Raw genomic sequence first — 21073 nt, 5'->3', positions numbered from 1 at the left:
TGGACTATATGTCCTGAATTCTCCTTCACTCTTTCTATGAGTTAACTCAAATCCATGCCCCTTAGTTATTGTCCTCCTTGTTAAAGGAATAGATCATTTTGTCAAGGTCACTCATAATTTTATACGCCTCAGTCTAATCCTTCCTCAGTCACTTTTGTTCTAAAACGAACAAACTTTTTTTGTCCCCAAGTGAACCACGGTGTTAGTGTCAATGCTGGGGTTCTAGTTCAAGTTGAAGTTCAAGTTTATCGTCATAGGCATACATACACAGAGTATAACTGCCATGAAAGTTAGCTCTTTGCAGCTGCAGCAGCACAATACATTACAAATGTGATAAGCATAAGTTAGCATGAACAAATTAACATAAATTATACATAACTTACACGACAAGTAAACATAATGACACCAGTGCAAGTTGAGAGAGAGAGAAGAAATATAGTCCGAGGTAGTGTTAAGGTTTTTCAGGCCATTTCAAGAACCTGACGGCAGTGGGGAAGAAGCTATTGTTGAACCTTGAGGTGTGGGTCTTCAGGCTCCTGTACCTCCTGCCCGATGGCAGTCTCGAGAAGAGGGCATGGTCTGGATGTTGGAGGTCCCTGATGATACGTCCTGACGCCTGTGGTGGATGTCCTCAATGGTGGGGAGATCTTTACCCATGATGGAACTGGCTGAGTCCACTACTCTCTCTAGCCTCTTACATTCCTGTGCATTGGAGTTTCCATACCAGGCCGTGATGCAATCAGTCAGAATGCTTTCCTCTGTACATTTAGAGAAGTTTGTCAGAGTCTTCGATGACCTGCTGAATCTCCTTAAACTTCTAAGAAATCTCCTTAAACTTCTCAGTTAATTCTTGGTTAATCATAACATATTGGATAATTCTGTTAGTTTCAAATTCCAGTTTACCCTCAAGCCTTAGGTCTTCCACACTCGACCCACCTCAATCTGCAACTTCTGTGCAACGTCTGGTGATAGTAAACCAACTGTGACAAGTTTAGGGCAACAGTAGTATGTCTCACATGCACACCTATAGATGTGGTCATGGAAGACAGAAGGCTCCAGAGTGGCTTTGCAGTCAGTCCCCAGTTCATCTGATATGTGTTTGCTCACAGGATGGAAACATAGGTAAATTGTAAGAAAATATTTGTGAAAGACTTCTAAGTTTGTCACACATAACAATGAGCAATGCAGTGAAGTGTAAGCAGTCATGTTGACCACATTTCAGCAAAGTCCATGTTCTACAATTTCTGGATAAGTGTCTGCTTGAAGGCCTGATCATAAAATCCAGCCCAAGGGAACAATTCAATCCAGAGGAAATATTAACAGTGAAAGATCAGAAATCAGGACTTAGAAAATTAAGAGCCATTGCAAAGTTTTGAATTAGAATTATTAAGAAATGGGGATTAAAAAACCTTCAAAAGGCATTCCGTTTTTTTTCACAAAGCAGAATACTTGCAAAAGTGCTCAACATACTAATATTTCAGTCCTTGTTTTCTGGTCCTATAAATAAAAATAGTAGTAGGAATGGAAAACATCAGAACATATGACTCAATAAGCATTATTACTGTTCCCTATTTTTAGGCATGCAGGAAATATAATTACAGACATTGTAAGATGAGTAACATTATGTACCTATGAGACATTCCAATTCTTGCTATTTCTGCTATTGTTGCATTAAATAATTAAAGCTGGCAGGCTGTGGTTTAGCTCATTGCAGTGCTTAATTCTATTACAAATAATGTCACATACCCACATTGTCTCAGAAGTTATGTTAAGTTTTTGCCTCAGTTTAGTGACCTTATCTATTGAGTTTTAGCCATATTACCTGATCTAAACCTACTTGATTCAGTTAAGACTCCCAGTTGTACAATCTGAAGTAATCTTTGTGCCTTTGTAAATTATTATTCATTGTATCAATATTAAGCATTTATTTCAGATTATTAGTTTGCTATTTGGAGGCAATGATTAAATTATTTTGATGTATTGACATATGACGGTACTAATTCCTCATATGATAATTTTCTAATTTCCAGGTTGTGAATTTTAAAATGATTAGTTCAGAATTTATCATTCAGAGGAGATGGACAAGTGATTAATACTTTGTAATGAAAATCTTCTGTTCAGTCATTCTGCACAACCATTAGTTTGATTCTGTTAAATGGTCCAAAGTAGTGAACAGTGGAGTGTTTGACAAAATCATTGTGTGTTCAACTCTCAAGAAATTGCTAAAATTAATTTTAGACAATGTCTAACCATAAGAAATTTGCTAAGATCCACTACTGATAAGAGTTTCAAATGCATGTTGGTCACATTTTGACCTTTGATGCATTCTTTTTGTTTGCACACACTAAGTTTTGACCCTGGTGTTGGGAGCATTCTCAGCTGAGGAAGCAGAAATCTCTGCAGTCAAGCCTCACTTCAGAGAATGGAATGGTGCTGAATTCTCATTAGATTGAGCCACTAAACCATGGCCCTATTAGGTTAACGTAAAAGATCCCATGCCACTATTTGAAGAAGAACAGGGGGCTCTTCTCCAGTGTTCTGGCTAGAAGTTATTCCTGAGCCACTCAATAAAACAGATTATTTGGTTTTGCATCACATTGCCATTAATATGATTTTGCTGAAAAGAAATTGGCTCCTATGTTTCCACAGTTACCAACTGTACTTTCTCACAGAATCATAGCATTATTATGGTGCTGGAGAAGGGTTCTATGAGGACATTCCCTTCAGTCTTATTCCTCAAGCCATGTGAATTATTTACTTTCAAGGATCAATCTAATTCCCTTTTCAATTGATTCTTTTTCTACCACTTCTACAGGAGGTGGGTTCCAGTTCCAAATTCCAAATAAAATGTTTCTCCTCACTACACCCCACATTATTTCCTTACCCGTGTATCTTTTGGTCGCAATTTTAAACCTGTGTCCCTTGGTTCATGAATCGTTCACTAATGGGAACATGCACCCTTCACTTACCATGTCTAAACCAATTGTGATTGTGTACCCTTCTATCAAACTTCCTCGTAATTCTCTTTGCTTCAAGGAGAATGATGTCAGCTTCTCCATTCTAACTTTCAAGATAAAATCCCTCATCCCTGGAACCATTTCAGTAAATTCTTTTCTCTACCGTTTCTAGGACCTTCACATCTATCCTAAACTTAGGTAACCACCTAAAATAATCCTCTTTTTTTCCCCTTCCTTCACTTGTCCCTTTGACACACTGTTGCACCATAATGCAATGTGGCACTTTAACTCTTCAATTCCTTTGGGCATTGCACAATGGCATCTTGAAATGACTTCAAACAATTGCCTCCAATTTAAAGGCCATTCGAGTCTTTCATTAGAAAGTATCCCATTTTTAATTTTATTTTAAACTGTCACTGGCACAATTGGTCACCTGCTTAGATGAATTGTTGGTGATTAACATTGTCCAGGGGAATGTCCAGAAATTTAAATTTGACTGATTGGAGGGGAATTTTAAACTTTAAACATATTATGCCCATATGTGCATGAGCATGTGCCTTATGATGTAACCCCATTTATGAATGAATGCGAACTAGCCCTGTTTGGATTGGTTTAGATCTCAATGGTAATTTACTGTAATTTGTCACATACTAATACAAGCATAAACCTGATACAAACATAGAATTTGAGCTCTTGAAAACATCCTGTTGAGTCGCATTCCCAAAATAAATAAAAGCCATCAGTCAAATCAGAACATATTCTGACGTTCAGTTTATAATGCCCTGAATACAAATCATTTTGGTCCACTGCTCAATTACAATTAAACCTGCATTATGTTTTAGAAACTTGTCTTTCACTTAAATCAACAGTTGTTTCTCAAAACTTAATTCTGAGCAATCTTTAATTTAAGTTTTGCAGAAATCCTGATAAAACCAAAGTATTCTTTATCAAAGTGTGTTTATGAAGAATCATCCTTTTTATGCAGTGGATTGTTATTAGAGTGTTAGGGTTCCATCAGATTCTAAAGTCACTTGACAAGGTGGGTGCTTAGAGGATGTTTTCCCTCGTGGGGAAATCTTGGATGAGGAAGCATAGTTTTGGAATAAGTTGTCACTGTTTGAGCCAGAGGTGAGGAAGAATTTCTTTTCTCAGAAGGTCATGAATCCTTTGAATTCTATACCCAGAGAGCTGTGGAGACTGAGTCATTTATAGATCGATTCTTAGATTGCAGGAGAGTCAAGGGGTTATGGGGAACAGGCAGGAAGATGGAAATTGGCCAAGATCATATCAGCTGTTTGAATAAAATAAATGTGTGTCAGCTGACAAACAGGACTGAGCAGCTGGTTATTTAAAAATCCAGCATTTTTCCCAATCACAAACTAGTTGTACATTTAAAATCAAGGTTTGGTATCACAGATCAGGTAGGCAACTTAGTTGGCATGGACGAGTTGGGCTGAAGGCCCTGTGTCCATGCTGTATAAGTCTGTGACTCTGAATGTGATTGGATCCAAAGTCCTGGATTTCTTGTCCAGAGAGTATCATCTGTAATCTCATCAGTTGACAAGTTGAATTTCCTACATCAAAAGTGGTTATACTTCAAATGTTCTCAATTGACTATCAAGCTGTTTGGGACATTCTGATGTTTTGGAAGGTGCAAAATAAATGAAGCTAGCCTTTTTATTTTGATTGGATAAATATATCTGGTACTAAAGGCTGTAGTCAGTCCTTCGTTACTCCAGTTCTGGATGCTGTTGGGTAGGAAGATGTCAGAAGAAAGCCAAGCTGCGGGGAGGGGTATTGGGAAGTGCAGAGAGGAAGCCTGGGATTTAGGGTGAGGAGAGGGGGTTCACTGTTCAACCAGAAAGCAAAGCAAGAGTACCTGGACTGCCTCTACTACACTGCAGAGCACCAAGCCTACCATTATCCAGAATTTCCTTCTGGTTCAGTCTAAGGAATATTTCAGTAAAATCAAGGAATTAAATTTTAAATTCGACTTGTCAAAATCCAGAATGTCTGAATGTGAATTACAAATAAAATTAACCCTAAATTAATCTGCAATTCTGATGGAATTATTAACCTGTATTTAGCAAGATGTTTTAAAAGATAGACCCAGTTTTGGTTTTAAGCAGCATATGGTACACTTCCAGTTTGTGAACTTGTTCAGAATGATTCAGAGTTATGGAGCGTACATAGTAACAGTGACTCAGGACTGGATGTTACCCTAGAGGTTGGGAGGGATGTAGAGAACCTGTTCCAAGGTTGAGAAATTTGAAAGTTTGGGTTTCTCAAATGTCAGATGGGTTTTAAAGGAGGACATTTCTTTGATTTTTTTTTTCTCTGGAGATTTTCTTCCCACAGCAGGCCTGATCAACAGGCCAGTTGCTTGGCAGATGTGAAACCCCAGAGCTCAAGACCACAATCAAACTGGGCTGAGAGCTAGTGGGTGGAGCGGAGGGGTCAGAGAGTGGAAGAGGAGGGGCTGGTCATGTGCAGTGGAAGACTGATTCTGAATCTAAGGGATCCCATTGGGCACAGTGTGGTCTGACTGTGCAGTGATGGTGGTGGGGGTCAGGGTTCAGGGGAACTGGGTTTTGATTAAGAAATAAAACCGGAAAATATTGGAATCACTTGGCAAGATGGTCAGCATCAGTGGAAAGAGAAACAGTTGACATTTCACACTGATGATTTTCATTAGATCCTGGATCTGATGAAACGTTAACCCTGTTTCTCATTCCATGAATACTGACTGATCTGGCAAGTATCTCCAGCATTCTCTGCTTTTATTTCAGATTTCCAGTATCTGCAGATTTTTGCATTTTGATTCCAGAGATGGATAATCAGGGTGAGTCTGATTGCAGGTTGAGGGGAATGGAAGGACTACACATGGTTAAGCAGTCACATCCATTGGGTAGGCACATGGGTTTAGTGGATTCTTGTTGGTGGGTAGGGGAGCTTTTTTGGCAGTGATGTGCAGGATTCCCATCTTGTCATTATGCTTTCATCTGGATTTGGAAACCTGCTTGTGGTTAAACGTGCATTAGAACATAGAACAGTACAGCAAAAGAACAGGCCCTTTGGCCCGCGATGTCTGTGCCAACCATGATGCCAAATTAAACTAATCACTTCTGCCTGCACATGATCCATTTCCCTCCATCCATGCTTATTCATGTGCCTATCATGTACATTCTCAAATTAAAGGCTTGTCACCTCATTAGAATACTTAAACCATTAAATTTCAGGCATGTGGGTTCTCTTCCAGATTTTTACCCTCTTACCAAAACTAATCCCACCTGCCATTGGGGGATAAAATCCTCCCGTGTATTTTAATTATCCTATTAACTGTGTAGCATTTTGAGATGTTGTAAGATCATGAAAGGAACTATATAAATGCAAGTTCTTTTTCCTTAAAATAGTAATTTGCAGGCTGTCCAGAGCTGTGCAATACCCTAGGGACTTGCCCTGTGCAGAACAAGTGGAAAGTAAGCCTACACGCAGAATTGAGAGACCACAATGCTAGTTCATTGCAAACCCAAACACATCTACAATCTCCACAACGAAAGATTGGAAAGGACGGTAGTAGAAAAAGAACCAATATAGGTTTGCTTGTATTTTCATTTTAGTAAATCCTTCGTAACAGCTGTAGTGAAATTAGAGTGCTGGGATTTCATTAAGTTGCAGAGTTGATTTTATAAGCCTTTGAAATTAAATATTCACTTAAAAGTTAGCCTGAACCCGGAAAAAAAATTATCATGCAACCATACTTCAGTTTTTTACATTCATGATCATCCGATGGAATATTACAGTGTTCCTTGAGGTATACTGCCTTGAGAGAGTCAAAGTAATTTGGCCTCTTTCTGGCTACTCTTTATCTGTAGTTAATCTGATCTAAACAGTAAGGATAAATGTTCTGGGGTTTATTTGGCAGGTCAGTCAAATGTCCACGATAATTCTGGTCGAACTGACTGAAAATGCCACTGGGATTTATGTACACTGGCCCCTGGTCTGAGACTGATTTTTTCTGTAGTCCTTATGAAAATGAATCTTCTGTTTGCTGTAACCAAGGTTAAAGAAATGAAAAACAAATGGTCAATGCCATAGATTAAGTACTCTGGGCATTCTCAAGGTCTTAGTCATGCAAAGATCCTCTGTATATTTAGAGACTAGTATGCCAAGTCAGAAGAAGCATAGAGGCCCCCTGCTGGTTTCCACTATCAAAAGCCAATCCTCTGTGATGACTTGGTTGGGACCATTAACTAGATCTTCAAGGCACTCTCTCCAGCAAGCTTTTCCTGTTGATCAGCTCAGTTAAAAAGATTCTGAGAGTGTTTGACAGTCTGAATCAGGAGAGACTGCTTCCTCAGAGCCTCAAGGACTGGAGGCCATAATCTAATGGTAAGAATTCTGCCATTTAGGGCAAATATGAGGAGAAATTGCTTTACAGAGAGGCTTATAAATCTTTGGAATTTTCTGCCTCAACAGGTAGTTGCTCAGTACATGCAACGTTGTGATGGATAAATTTTTGAATATTAAAGGAATCAAAGGATACTGGGATCAGGTGGGAAAGTAGACTTGAAGTACAGGATCAGTCGATCTTTTTGCATGAGCGGCTTGCGGAACCACATTTGCCAACCTCAGAGAATCGCACAGATAGAGCACGGAAAAAGGCCCTTACGCCCACCGTCCACACCAAACATCAAGCATCCATTTATACTAATCCTAAAATAATGCCATTATGTTCTCCCCACATTCCTACCAATTTAGATTATACCACTCACTCACACACTAGAGGCTACCAACCTGCATATTTTTAAGATGTTGGGGGTAGGGGGAGTACCCAGAGGAAACCCACGTGTTCACAGAAAGAATGTGCAAATTCTACACAACAGCACCAGAGGTCATGATTGAATCTGACCTCCACTAGAGACATCATTGTACAGCCCCAATGTTTCTAATGTTTTAATGTGTCAATTTTAGATGTGCCGTAATGCTAGGATAACAAATCTGACTTAATCTCTCTTTCTCTTCATCTCCTTGGTCCAATATCTCTGTATTTCTCTTCTATAGCTGGTTTGACTCTAATTCACCCTACCATGTTTCTTTCTTAGTCTTCTGGGTTCAACATTTCAGCAGGTATTTTATTGATCAGCAAGGTATCAGGCACCCCCTTTGTACTCACAGTTCCAACAAGTTTTGGAACAAAAGGAATTTGAAGCTGAAGGGCAAAGCAGCGTGTCCAATGTTCACACGATGAGGTACTCCATACCAACAAATCTCAGACAAATTTCTGACAGCAGTGTATTACTATAATCTGTCAGCCCAGTTGTAAAATCCCTGGAGACAGGTAGAGTGGCAGGGAAATGCAAATTGGCTCATTCCTTGATTTTCCCAACCCAGTTTTCACCCAGCAACTGAAAATTACACAGCCAGTGTTTGCTTACTCTTCGCAAACCCTTCAGTTTGGTTGGCACAATCAACATCATTAAAGGAGCAAAAATAATTTATTCTGAACATTGCTCAGGTCAAAAATAGGCATTTTTGTCTGTCTTGGATTTCTGTTTGAAGTAGAAACATATTTTGTCTTTATTTGCCCAAGTTACACATGACATTTTTCTCAGTAACTCATCATAGATGGCACAGTACTTGCCCCTATGCAGCAGATAATGAAGCAAGAAAGCTTAGCAGGAGGTCCTTTCCTGGCACTTGTGAGGCAATACATAAAACAGAAGATGTCTGCATTTGGCACAGTTGTGCAGCCAATAGAGCTGCTGCCTCACAGCACAAAAGACCCAGGTTAAATCCTGATCTCTGGTGCTGTCTGTATGGAGTTTGCACATTTTCCCTTGTGACGACATTGGCTTCCTCAGGGTAGTCTCGTTTCCTCCCATATCCCAAAGACGTGTGGGTTGGTAGGTTAATTGGCCACTGTAAATTGTCCCTAATTAAATTGATACATTGGTTTATTATTGTCACATGTACTGAGGTAAAGTGAAAAACTTGTCTTGCATACCGTTCATACAGATCAATTCATTACACAGTGCATTGAGGGAATACAAGGTAAAACATTAACAGAATGCAGAATAATGTGTTACAGTTACAGAGAATGTGAAGTGGAGGTAGACAATAAGGTGCAAGGTCATAACGAGGTAGATTATGAGGTCAAGAGTCCATCTTATCATACTAGGAAATTGTTCAATAGTCTTATAACATTGGGATAGAAGCTGTCTTTGAGCCTGGTGGTACATGCTTTCAGGTTTTTTATCCTCTGCCTGATGGGAGGAGGGAGAAGAGAGAATGTCCAGGGTTGGTCGGGTCTTTCATTATGTTGGCTGCTTTACCGAGGCAGCGAGAAGCATAGACAGAGTCCACGGAGGGGATGCTGGTTTCCGTGATGTGCTGAGCTATGTCCACAAATCTCTGCAGTTTCTTGCAGTCTTGGGCAGAGCAGTTGCCATACCAAGCTGTGATGCATCTAGATAGGATGCTTTCTATGGTGCATCAATAAAAGTTGGTGATGGTCAAGGGGACATGCCAAATTTCTTTAGCCTCCAAGGAAGTAGAGGCTCTGGTGAGCTTTCTTGGCAGTGGTGTCTTCGTGGTTGGACCAGGACAGGCTATTGGTGATGTTCACTCCTGGGAACTTGAAGCTCTCAACCCTCTCAACCTCAGCACCACTGATGTAGACAGGTGCATGTACACCACCCTCCCTTCCTGAAGTCAATGACCAGCTCTTTTGTTTTGCTGACATTGAGGGAAAAGTTGTTGTCATAACACCATGTCACTCGGCTCTCTGTCTCCTTCCTGTACTCCAACTCATTGTTATTTGAGATATGGCCCACTACAGTGGTATTGTTGGCAAACTTGTGGATGGATTTACAGCAGAATCTGGCCACAAAGTTGTGAGTGTATAGGGAGTAGAGTAGGGGGTTAAGGACGCAGCCTTGTGAGGCACCAGTGTTGAGAATAATCATGATGGAGGTGTTGCTTTCTGTCCTTACTGATTACGGTCTGTTGTTCAGGAAGTCAAGGATCCAGTTGCAAGGGGAGTTGTTGAGCCCCAGGTCTAGGCGTTTGGAGATGAGTTTGCTTGGAATTATAGTATTGAAGGTGGAGTTGTAGTCAGTTGTCTGGGCTGGAGTTAATGTGTGCCATGACTAGCCTCTTGAAGCACTTCATGATGATGGATGTCAGAGTCACCGGGCGGCAGTCATTAAGGGATGTTACCTTGTTTTTCTTAGTGGGTAAGTGAGGGATAGAATCTGGGGGGAACTGATGAGAATGTGGAGAGAATATAAAATGGATTAATGTAGGATTAGTGTAAATGGATGGTTGATGGTCAGTTTGGACTTGGTGGGCCAAAGATCCTGTTTTATTGCGGTCTCTCTATGACTCTGTTGTTTATGAAGGCGGTACATTAGCAAACATCATGATGTGCTCAGGATAAGTTGCTCCATTGTCAAAAGATCTATGATATAGAAAAGGTTGGCATGTTTTGGGATGTTATGCTTCCAGTTTTCCCTCTAGTTTCATCTCAACATGTTGGGGAAGGGTATTGGTACACTGCAATCCCACTGAGTGCTGCTCCTCAGAATGTAGTTTCATTATGGTGCTCTTGGATATGCAGTCCAAGCACTCACCTATAGCCTCCTTCCCCTTGCTTTAGAAATAGACATCTGCTTGGGTTGTGCCAGGAATCTGGCACGCACCTTTGCCCTCCTCACTGTGGTGCATGGTGTGCTAGGTACCTGGCACAAATCCAGCAAGGAATTACCCATGTCTCGGTGTGGAGAGGCTGCCTCTGAAGACTGGGCTGGGCTGTGGGTAGAGCCACTCAGCACTGTGATGTGTACCCTTGCCAGAACAGTGAGTGTGGGCATTGCTGGAGTCTGGCAGTACCTACTCCACATGTTGGCGGATCACAGGGATCCTTTGATCTTTCTCATCACCTCTCAGTGGATGTGATGGAAGCTGCTGACTCCCCCTCTCTTGGTTTGGCTGCACAGCTCTCCTTAGCCCTGAGGGTTCCATGTGGTAACTTGCGAAAAGGTAACTATTACTGAGCTTGTTACCTTAGCAGGTGAATTCAGTATCAAGTAACAGAAATAATATGATTTGGATTGGATTGAAAGAGAAAAAAAAATCACGTGGAGACCGTCCAGCCCATTGTGTCCATCTGGTGGAAGGAGTGCTACCCAGCCTGATCCCATTGTCCCTGCAGGGCACAGCCTCATCATAACATTTTTAAGAATTTCAGTTTAGTTTCATACAAATGCCTAAGCTGAAAAGCTGGCATCATAAATTGTCAGTGTGTGTTTAAAATATCAACAGACTAACTAACGTCCATCTGGAAGGACATCACTCATACACGGTCCCATTCCATATTATCACAAACTACTCCAAAGTGGCCTAGGACACTAGTTATTTAAAGACGGTGAGGGCTGGGGATGAAGTGCTGGCTTTGCCATTTTCCTGAGAATAAAAGGTTCGATTATCAGTGGGCATCTTCAAGTTCAAGAAACCCAGTGTTACAAATTGTGTTTAATTACAGATGTTTAAGCTACACCATCATCCTATCTGCTCAGGGATAAAGACCAATCCTTGCATCAACTATCTGATGAACAAATTTTACTCTGAAAACATTTTGTTGCACGGTCTACAACGTGGCTGGCAGAGCAGATCTCGTTAGACACTGGTTTGTCACCAGCTCCTGCAAATCTATTTAAAGGAGCACAATTTGATTTTCTTTTCCTCACTCGAAGGAAGTTTATAACTTCCCATTGGCACTTCCCCAAAGTGATCAGCTCAGAATGGAAACTGATGACAGAATTATGATTTAACTTTCATTTGTTGCAATAATCACTGCCTGACTAATTCTAGCTAGAATTTTATGTGCCCTCATCCTTGTGAAAGATATTCTTTAGAATATCGAATACTCTTTAGAGTATCATTAAAGCAGTCTTTCTGATGAAACTGTTGTAAACAGAGATCTGCAAATAATACCCTACCCACTCTAAGTTTGAAATATGTCTCATTCAGGGTAATCACTGTCTGAGAGGAAGTAAGATTAGAACAAGTGGCAAGAAGGGAGACAAATCCAAGGTCTTAAGGTTTTGTTTGCAATTCATCTTAGTTAAAGAACAAAGTTAACCCTTGAAAGATTTTTACCTTTGCAGTGTTTAAAAAATAAGTAAAAATGTAGTCAGTTTGACATCCAGAGGAATAATCATCCATGCTTATAGAAATTAACGCAATTTATAATGTTGAATTCTTCAAAACTTGAAGATGACTGTTGATTTTAGCATATTTTGTTCTCAGGAAGAGGGCACTGGCGACAAGGATGGCATTTAACCCTCGTCCCTCACTCACCTTAAATGGATGGTCAATTTGGTAACTTCAGAGTAGGTTGTGATGCATTGGAATGGGACCATGCACTGAAGGTTTCTTTCCAGAAGCAAAATACTTCGGTATTTTGGTCTGGTTGTATTTTAATCTCAGTTGGACAACTTGTGATGCCAGCTTTTCAGTTAAGATATTTTTATCAAACTGCCATGTTAAGATTGAACTTGTATTTTCTAGATCATTAGTCTAGGCCTTGGGATTATTCAGCTAGTAAAATAAACATTACACCGGTAACGCTCCCCAGCTCTTTCTCTGGCATATTGACGACTGCATTGGGGCTGCTTCCTGCACCCGTGCTGAGCTCGTCAATTTCATCAGCTTTGCCTCCAACTTCCAACCTGCCCTCAAATTTACTTGGTCCATCTCCGACACCTCTCTCCCCTTTCTGGATCTGTCTCCATCTCAGGAGACAGATTAACCGCAGATATCTTTTACAAACCCACTGACTCCCACAGTTACCTTGACTACACCTCTTCCCACCCTGTCACTTGTAAAGACACCATCCCCTTCTCCCAGTTCCTCTGCCTCATCTGTTCCCATGATGAGGCTTTCCACTCCAGGATATCTGAGATGTCCTCCTTTTTCAGTAAACAGGGTTTCCCTTCCACCACCATCAAGGCTGCCCTCACCCAAATCTCCTCCATTTCCCGCACGTCCGCCCTCACCCCATTCCTCCCCCAACGTACCAGGGACAGGGTTCCCTTTGTCCTGATCTACCAGCCCACGAGCCTCCGCATCCAATACATCATTCTCCACAACTTCCGCCACCTCCAGCAAGATCCCACCACCAGGCACATCTTCCACCCTCTCCACTTCCTGCAGGGATCGCTCTCTCCGCCACTCCCTTGTCCACTCATCGCTCCCCACTGATGACCCTCCCCGCACTTATCCCTGCAACCGCACTAAGTTCTACGCCTGTCCCTACACCTCCTCCTTCACCACCATTCAGGGCCCCAGACAGTCCTTCCAGGTGAGGCAGGGCTTTACCTGTGAATCCGAGGGTGTCACTTATTGCGTTTGGTGCTCCTGGTGCGGCCTCCTCTACACTGGGGAGACCTGATGCAGATTGGGTGACCGCTTTGTCGAACACCTTCGCTCCATCTGCCGCAAAAGCAAGGATCTCTTGGTGGCCACCTACTTCAATTCCACATCCCACTCCCATACTGACGTGTCTATTCATGGCCTTCTCTACTGCCACATTGCCAGATGCAGGCTGGAGGAACAACACCTCAGATTTTGCCTTGGTAGTCTCCAATCTGATAGCGTCAACATCGATTTCTCTAACTTCCAGTAACCCCTCCCCTCTTCCCCACTTTTTTCTCCTTCCTTCCCCCCTCTTTGTCTTCCCTCATTCCTGTGGCCCCCTCACTCCTTCTCTTTCCCCTTCCCCCACCCTTATGATCTGCTCATCTATTCCCCACCTCCTTCCCTTTATTCCATGGTCCTCTGCCCTCTCCTACCGGACTCCTTCTTCTTAAGCCCTTTGCCGCTTCTACCTCTCAGCTTCTTACATCTCCCCCTCCCCCACTCACTTACCTCCCCCCTCTCACCTGGACTTACCTATCACCTGCCTGCGTGTGCTCCTCCCCCTCCCTCCACCTTCTTATTCTAGCTTCTGGCCTCTTCCTTTCCAGTCCTGATGAAGGGTCTCGACCTGAAACGTCAACTGTTTACTTCTCTCTGTAGATGCTGCCTGACCTGCTGAGTTCCTCCAGCACTTCTTGTGTATTGCTCCAGATTCCAGCATCTGCAGAATCTCTTGTTCTCAAAATAACCATTAAGCCTCTGTACCCACAATTACCTAACATACATCAAAATCCTTCGAACTATACTGAAGCAAAATTGCAAGATAGCTGTACCTCTTGTGATTACATTTGACCAGTAGCTGTTAGCAGATTAATTGGTTGAAAGTTTCCTTCATCTAAATGCAATGGTCACATCCAGCAATGTATGACTATCTGCAATCATCGCATTAAATGAGTAAATTGACACCTCACTTGCAAAGTTCAGAAACTCCTGGGAGCAATGCTTTTGAGGTGAGCCTTTTGCATTTCCAGACATGGAACATAAATTGTTTTGATTCACTGTAAATCCTGTGTGATCTGCTTTTTAACATCCTATATGCTGTATCCAATAGATATACAGGTTATAAAATATGTAAGTGAAAAACAGAACATGTTTTGTTGGTATTATTATTTAATGTTTCAATCTAGTTGAATATACAAGCTGTTAAAGGAAGGATTTTCCCCCACTGATGGTGAAGTTTGGGGATGCACATTACAGGCTTAAGGTTGATATTGCAAATTGTCATATCAGTATCAACACATCAACAGGTTTGCTGGCTGTTTTCATATTGGTTTAAATAGGATAATTCCATTGTTGATATAGATCTGTTCACATGATAAAGTTTTAACCCAATTCTCTATTTCAAGGTATTATTAATGATGTTTATTAATGTGTGATTTTAGCTGGTGAGCTATCTTTACTAATGCAACCTTCATAAAGTGGATTTTCTTCAATATACTAGGATATATTAGGAACAAAATAACATGTTCAGTAAATACTCTTTGCTTCCAATAACAGCAAAATGCTGAGGTGATTAATAGTTACATCTGTTACAATTTTAGTAAATAATACTAGTGCTTAGGGTTCTGCTGATTTTAAAATACTTATGTAAATTAACTTTTTCGAAATATTTCATATGCTTACACAGAAATTCATGAAGGTAAGCTGAAAAAATATTTCACTGACCCTTGCACTGCTTGTAGCAAACTAGCATGCTTGTAAAATGCATTAATTAGCATTTGCAACTCTTCTTGAAGCATGCATTCAAATGCAGTTAATAGTGGAACTAATTTTGTAACATGTTTCCATCGTTGAAAAAGATAACAGAGAATAAAGCCATTTGTCCATGTTGATGCTGGATGAAAGGAAACCATCCAGCCTAAACCTTCCTTCCACCTCCTGGTTTGCTGTCATGAAGCACTTATTCATCCAAGTAATTTTTTAATCTGATGCTTTTTGTCTCAACCAGCCTGACAAGCCGTGAGGTGTAGATATTCACCACTCTGTAGGTGAATTATTTTTCCTCAATGCCTTGCTAATCCTTTATACCAGTTATATTAAACCATGCCTACTATTTGTTGACCTCTCTCCAAAGGGAAATAGGCCTTTTTTACTCTCTGAAGACCTCATAAATTTACACATCTCAGTTAAATCTCCTCTCAGACTTCACTGTTCCAAAGTAAACAATCCTAGCCTAGTCAGTCTTTACTCATAGTCAGGTTCAGAATGGGCACCCTCCTCATAAACCTCTTTTTTCACTCTTGTGCTATTGTATCCTTCCTGAAGTATAGTGACTAGAAGTTCACACAGTACTCTAGCTGTAACCTAACCAGTGTTTTATACAGTTTTATAATGACCTCTCTGCCCTTATTTTTAATGTCTCAACCAAGAAAGGTAGCATCCAAAATGCTTCTCAACAGCCTTATCCATCTGCCACATTTGCATGGATCTGTGGACATGAACTCCCTCTATTTTGCAACACTTCTCAGTATCCCACTGTTTACTATGTATTACCTTGCCTTATTTTATCTTCTCAAATATTCTGACTCTCTTTTGGATTGAATTTGATTTGCTGCTAATCTACCCAACTATATTCCTCACTATCAGCCATGTGGTCAACTTCTGAGTCATTATTAAGTTAATCGCAAATGTTTCATTTAGTATCAGCTATACAGTCAACATTTTTTTGTCAGTTACCCCACTATTTAAATTTATGATGCACAGTCAAATTAGGTTTCTTATGAACTTTACGTAAAAGTAAATTTCTAATTATTTTGTGCCGGGATTGACCCACTAATATAAATATTATTTAAATGGTGAGGGATTGCAGAGATCTGAGGTGCAGGGGGTTTTGGGTCCTTAGTGCATGGTTCTCAAAAGACAGGTACAGTAAGTAATTATGAAAGTTAAAAGAATGTTGTAATTCATTGTGAGGGCAAATTGAATATAAAAGTAGGGAGGCTTCAGTTTTTTGGGGCATTGATGAGACTATGTCTGGAGTATTGTAAGAAGTATCAGTGTCTTATTTAAGGAAGGATGCTAATGTATTAGAGGCAGTTAGGAGAATGCTTACTAGACTAATGCCTGGAATGGGAGAGCAGCTTTATAAAGAAAGGTAGTACAGGCTAGAAAACCTGCTGGAGATAGAAGAATGTGAGACTTGATTGAAACTTGTAAAATCCTGGTGGCTCTTAAAAACATGGATGTAGGTATGACAATGCAGAGTAGAGATTACAGTCCAATTGGACAGGATCTTATTGAATGGTGCAGCAGGTTTGAGGGGTTGAGTAGCCTAGTCCTGGTCCTAATTTGTATGCTTGCCTGTAAAACGAGATGAATAAGATGGTGCAGTGTGGTGGTGCAGTCTGATGGAGCTGTATTGGTGATACTTTCCCTGGTGACCTCCAAATCTCAGCTTTTAAATTGGATGGTGGAACTCGAGTCTATCTATCTGAAGGTGAAAGGCTCATTGTTGGAATCACTCAAGGCTGCCTTTGCATGACTCTCTGCTGCAAAGAGGAACCTGGAAAGTAGTTAGAACCCTGTGACTGGTTGCCTGTCTGTCCCTCAAGTTTGGGCACAACCTGTTGCTTGGAATGCTTTAACTTATTAATCTTTTCTTTTGGGAAATTATTGACCATACAAGAAAATTGTCTCGTCTTTTTCAACTAGTGTTCTGGGATTTTGAATCACCTGGATGGGGAGCTTGGTGTAATTACACAGCGAAAGGAGTGAATGTTCAACAATTGATACTATCCTCATTTTGGCGCTTGATTATCCAGCTGGTTCATGAGCTCAAACTCTGAAGCAATTTGAAGCACTTGAAATAATATTTTTTTTGACTGTGCCAACTTCGACACATTTAGCCATAAGAGAGAAAGGAAGAAAATATAGGAAATAACTGCACGAAGGCATGACACAGAAGTGCTTTTTGAACTGCACACTTCTAATTGAACCTTTCAGTGTATTTCATGTTTTATGCATAATAGATAACTTACATCCTGATGATTTGAGCTCCAGGGAATATGGTCGCTATAAGTAAGACCATTGTTTAAAAAAAAAATCATCAAAATCTATGCTATTTTTTTCTCTTCATATTCACAATGGAAAAGACTGGTCCATTCTTTCCTAATGCTCCCACCATTCCAAAACAGTCCGGATGAAGGGTCTTGACCCGAAACATCGACTATCCATTTCCCTCCATAGATGCGGTCTGACCTGCTGAGTTCCTCCAGCGCTTTGTGTGTTGCTCCATTCCAAAATGATGGGCCATTGTTCTGATAGGATAGAGGTGAGGGGGGTTGTTCATTTTTCAGTGGGAGGCAGACTACCACCTCTCAGCAGAGGAGTTTTGCCAGAGTAATGCTAAAATCTAGGGGGCTTATTCGGGAAATGCTGGATTTGTAACAGTGCCAATATCAAGCTGCTCAGTCTGTGCATGTCTTATGCATGTTCATTGTGGTGAAATCAAGATGTCTGATTAATCTTGAGATCCTGCAAATAGCAGATGTTTCTAGTGTTAGAGAATTAAATCAACCAAACATATGCCACCAGCAATGTACATACTGCCAATGCAGTGATATTTTGCTGCATAGCTTATCCAGATGCATGTAATACAATTTTTCTTTTTAGTAAATCTCTTACATAAAAATCAATGAAGTAGTGTTGAGATCTATTAAATGTAATTTAGCAAACTATATTTTCACATCATTGAAATACAGAATTTCAGTGCTGATCCTTTCTGCCTGATTTACAAGTCAAGCAACTGCAATTCAAATGGAAGTGAACACAAAAGCAATTCAGCACAAGTGGTCAGGTAACTGCAAACTCTAACTTAGAGTGAGCCCTGTACCAGGTTATATTATAAATGGATATATATTGCAAGATGTTAGTATAAGAAACATTCAATGGCGTAGGTTTAGGTGCATTAAGAAGTTGTGTAGTAATTAGCTTCCCAAACTGGTGTTTCAGAGTCATACAGCCTAGATGGGAATCTTGGTTGTTATGGACCAATTGAGCTGAAGGGCCTGTTTCCATTCTGTATGACTTATGGCTTATAGCACAGAAATAGGTCCTTTGGCCTATCATACTGACCATCAAGTGTCCAACTATGCTAATTCCATTTACCAGCACTTGGTCCCTTGCCTTTTAAGCCTTTGAGATCCAATTGCTTGTCTGTATATTTTTAAAATGTTAATCCTATGTCCTCTGGTTACCTCTGCTCCTCATAATTTTGTACCCTTCAGTCAGGACCCCCTCAGATTCCTCTGCGCCTAGGGAAACAAACCCAGCCCACCCAGTCTCATCTCATAACTGAAACTTCCCATGCCAAGCAACATCCAGGTAAATCTCTGCATTTATGGCCTTCCTATATTTCATCTGAAAAAAAAACTGTGGAAGATGACAATTTCAACAAATCAGACTTGCTGGGATCATTGTAAGATGAATTGAAGGAGAGCTGGATTAATTTGGTGCTTTTTGCAACACCATGAATATTGAAATTTCTGCCTGAACAAGGAGTCTATTGAGATTTTATGTGTAGTGTAATATGACTTTAAATTATGATCATGATCAAGAATGGCATGCATTATTTTTCACAGCTTATTCACTCATGATACAAGGGTATTACTGGCAAGGCTGACACTATCACTGATACCAAGTTCCATTTCATAAGGTGAAAGTTCCATTTCATAACCACATTTCTGTGGGTCCACTTTGGGTGAAGATGACAAATTTCCTTCCCTGCAGCACATTTGGGAACTACGTGTATTTTTATGATAATTCAGCGGTTTCACAGAACCATAGAAAATTTACAAGACGGAAGGAGGCCACTTGGCCCATTGTGTCCAAGCCAGTTAGCAAAAGAACTAGCCAACCAACACTGTCCAACCTCAGGCCTGCAGCCCTGAAGGTCATGGATCTTTGAGTACACATGCAAGTACTTCTTACACTTTGTGAAGGATCAGTCTCTACCACCCTTTCAGAAGTTAGTTCTATCACTTCTATCACTATCTGGATGTGAAAAAGACTTTTCCTTATTTACTTTCGAATCCTTCTAACAGTTACTTTAAAGCTATGTCCCCTTGCTTCTTGGTCACCTTTGCTAAGACTACCTTTTTAATCTCAGATTTATTTAATTGTGAATTTGAATTCCTCAGCAGCCGTAGTGCTATTCAAACTGATGTGTCTGAATCAGTCATTCTGACCCCTAGTTGGTGCCCCAATAAATTAACTACGATGCTACCTTGACCCTTGGATTTGCTGTAATGTACAGTTGGGGTTCTCTGAAGCAAAGCATTGAGCTAGGCTGGTAAAGTCACAGTGGGCACAAAAATTCACCGCTATTTATAATCATACTTTTAAAAGTTGACATTTTTGTTTTACTTTTGGATTGAAATGCGAGTTATCCTTTGTTGGGGGAATTTTCAGTGATTGCTTTTTTTGTGGAATTGCAGTGCCATCAGCACTATTTAGTCTATAAAGATTGGCCCTTTTTTCAGGATTGTGCCCATTATGTGCAAACATCTTGGGGGTCATCTAAACTCAGAGTTTAGGAGGCCATGAGCTGAAATTTGGATTTATCTGAGTTTTTGTTCGGGCTGGATTTTGTGATTTTATCATCCATTTCAGGATTTCTTGCTTCTGCTCTTTGATAATGTCTGCAGTCATTCAAACAGTGCCATTTTTTAAGACCATGTGGTACTATACTAAAGGCAAACAGGTTGCAGTGAAGGTTTGTGGAGAATTTTGTCCAGAGAGCCCACTGCAACTATGGCAAATGACTTCCCATTTCATAATTAGAGAGTCTACCATAATTACATTAACCTTGGAAAGGGTTCTATTTTGAGGGCATTGCTGGGCTGTGATCACAGGATGTCTCAGTGGCCTTCCCACTGGAAAACCTACTCTATGTAACTTACACGCAGGAGGAGGAGGAAAAGTGGGAGTCTACAAGAAGTCAGACTAATCAAACAACTCTGAGGGAGGGTCAGATTATCCTGGAGCTACCCATTTGGCATGATGCTGCAGACACAGACTTTTCCCAGGAGCTTTGCCTGAGGAGTCTTCACATTAGTTTAGAATTACATTAAATTATATAGAAAGTAAAATACAGAAATGGACCGTGCACTCCTACTGGTTCATGTGAAGCAGCTTCCTTTAACACCCCTTCAGCAACCCAATCAGCAGAAAATTTTATTCCTTTCCCTTCCATGCATGTATTTAGTTTTCCCTTAGCTAAATCTTTAGAGGAGCACTGTACAGTTACAGAATGAGCTACTCTGTTTTATTCTGTACTGGATCTAGCACCACATTGCAGAATTCTATTTGTTATCTTGACTGCAGAATGCTTTAAAGGACAATTAAATTATCAGTGCCTATAACATTAGGTAGTGTGTTTTATGTTTTATTTGCCATCACACCCTTAACATTATCATCATTTACTAAACAGACAGCTCAGGGTGGTGGCCATCGGACGCTTCTGTACGGACATGCAGTCTTGCTCAGACACTCTTACAGTGGAATGGTAAGTTAGTAACTTCTGTAAACTATTTTACATCAAGATCCACAACTGGAATTCAGAACCTCTCTATTATTGTGGCACTCAAATAAAAGAAAATAGGTCTAATCTGACACACATTCATAATGGAAAATAT

At 40.5% G+C, this 21073-nt stretch overlaps 1 protein-coding gene across 4 annotated transcripts in view; it reads left to right on the top strand.

Annotated features, from left to right (window-relative positions):
* ryr2a (ryanodine receptor 2a (cardiac)) overlaps nt 1-21073 on the top strand; it is a 587454-nt gene that overhangs the window by 160035 nt on the left and 406346 nt on the right. For all 4 annotated transcript variants that reach the window (XM_052011297.1, XM_052011295.1, XM_052011296.1 and 1 more), the window contains exon 4: nt 20869-20943. In XM_052011297.1, the coding sequence (XP_051867257.1) occupies nt 20869-20943 (75 nt within the window). The remainder of the gene's footprint in view (nt 1-20868; nt 20944-21073) is intronic.

The sequence above is a fragment of the Pristis pectinata genome, chromosome 3, assembly GCF_009764475.1.
Source record: "Pristis pectinata isolate sPriPec2 chromosome 3, sPriPec2.1.pri, whole genome shotgun sequence".
NCBI lineage: Eukaryota > Metazoa > Chordata > Chondrichthyes > Rhinopristiformes > Pristidae > Pristis > Pristis pectinata.
This window is presented reverse-complemented; position numbering and strand designations above follow the sequence as displayed.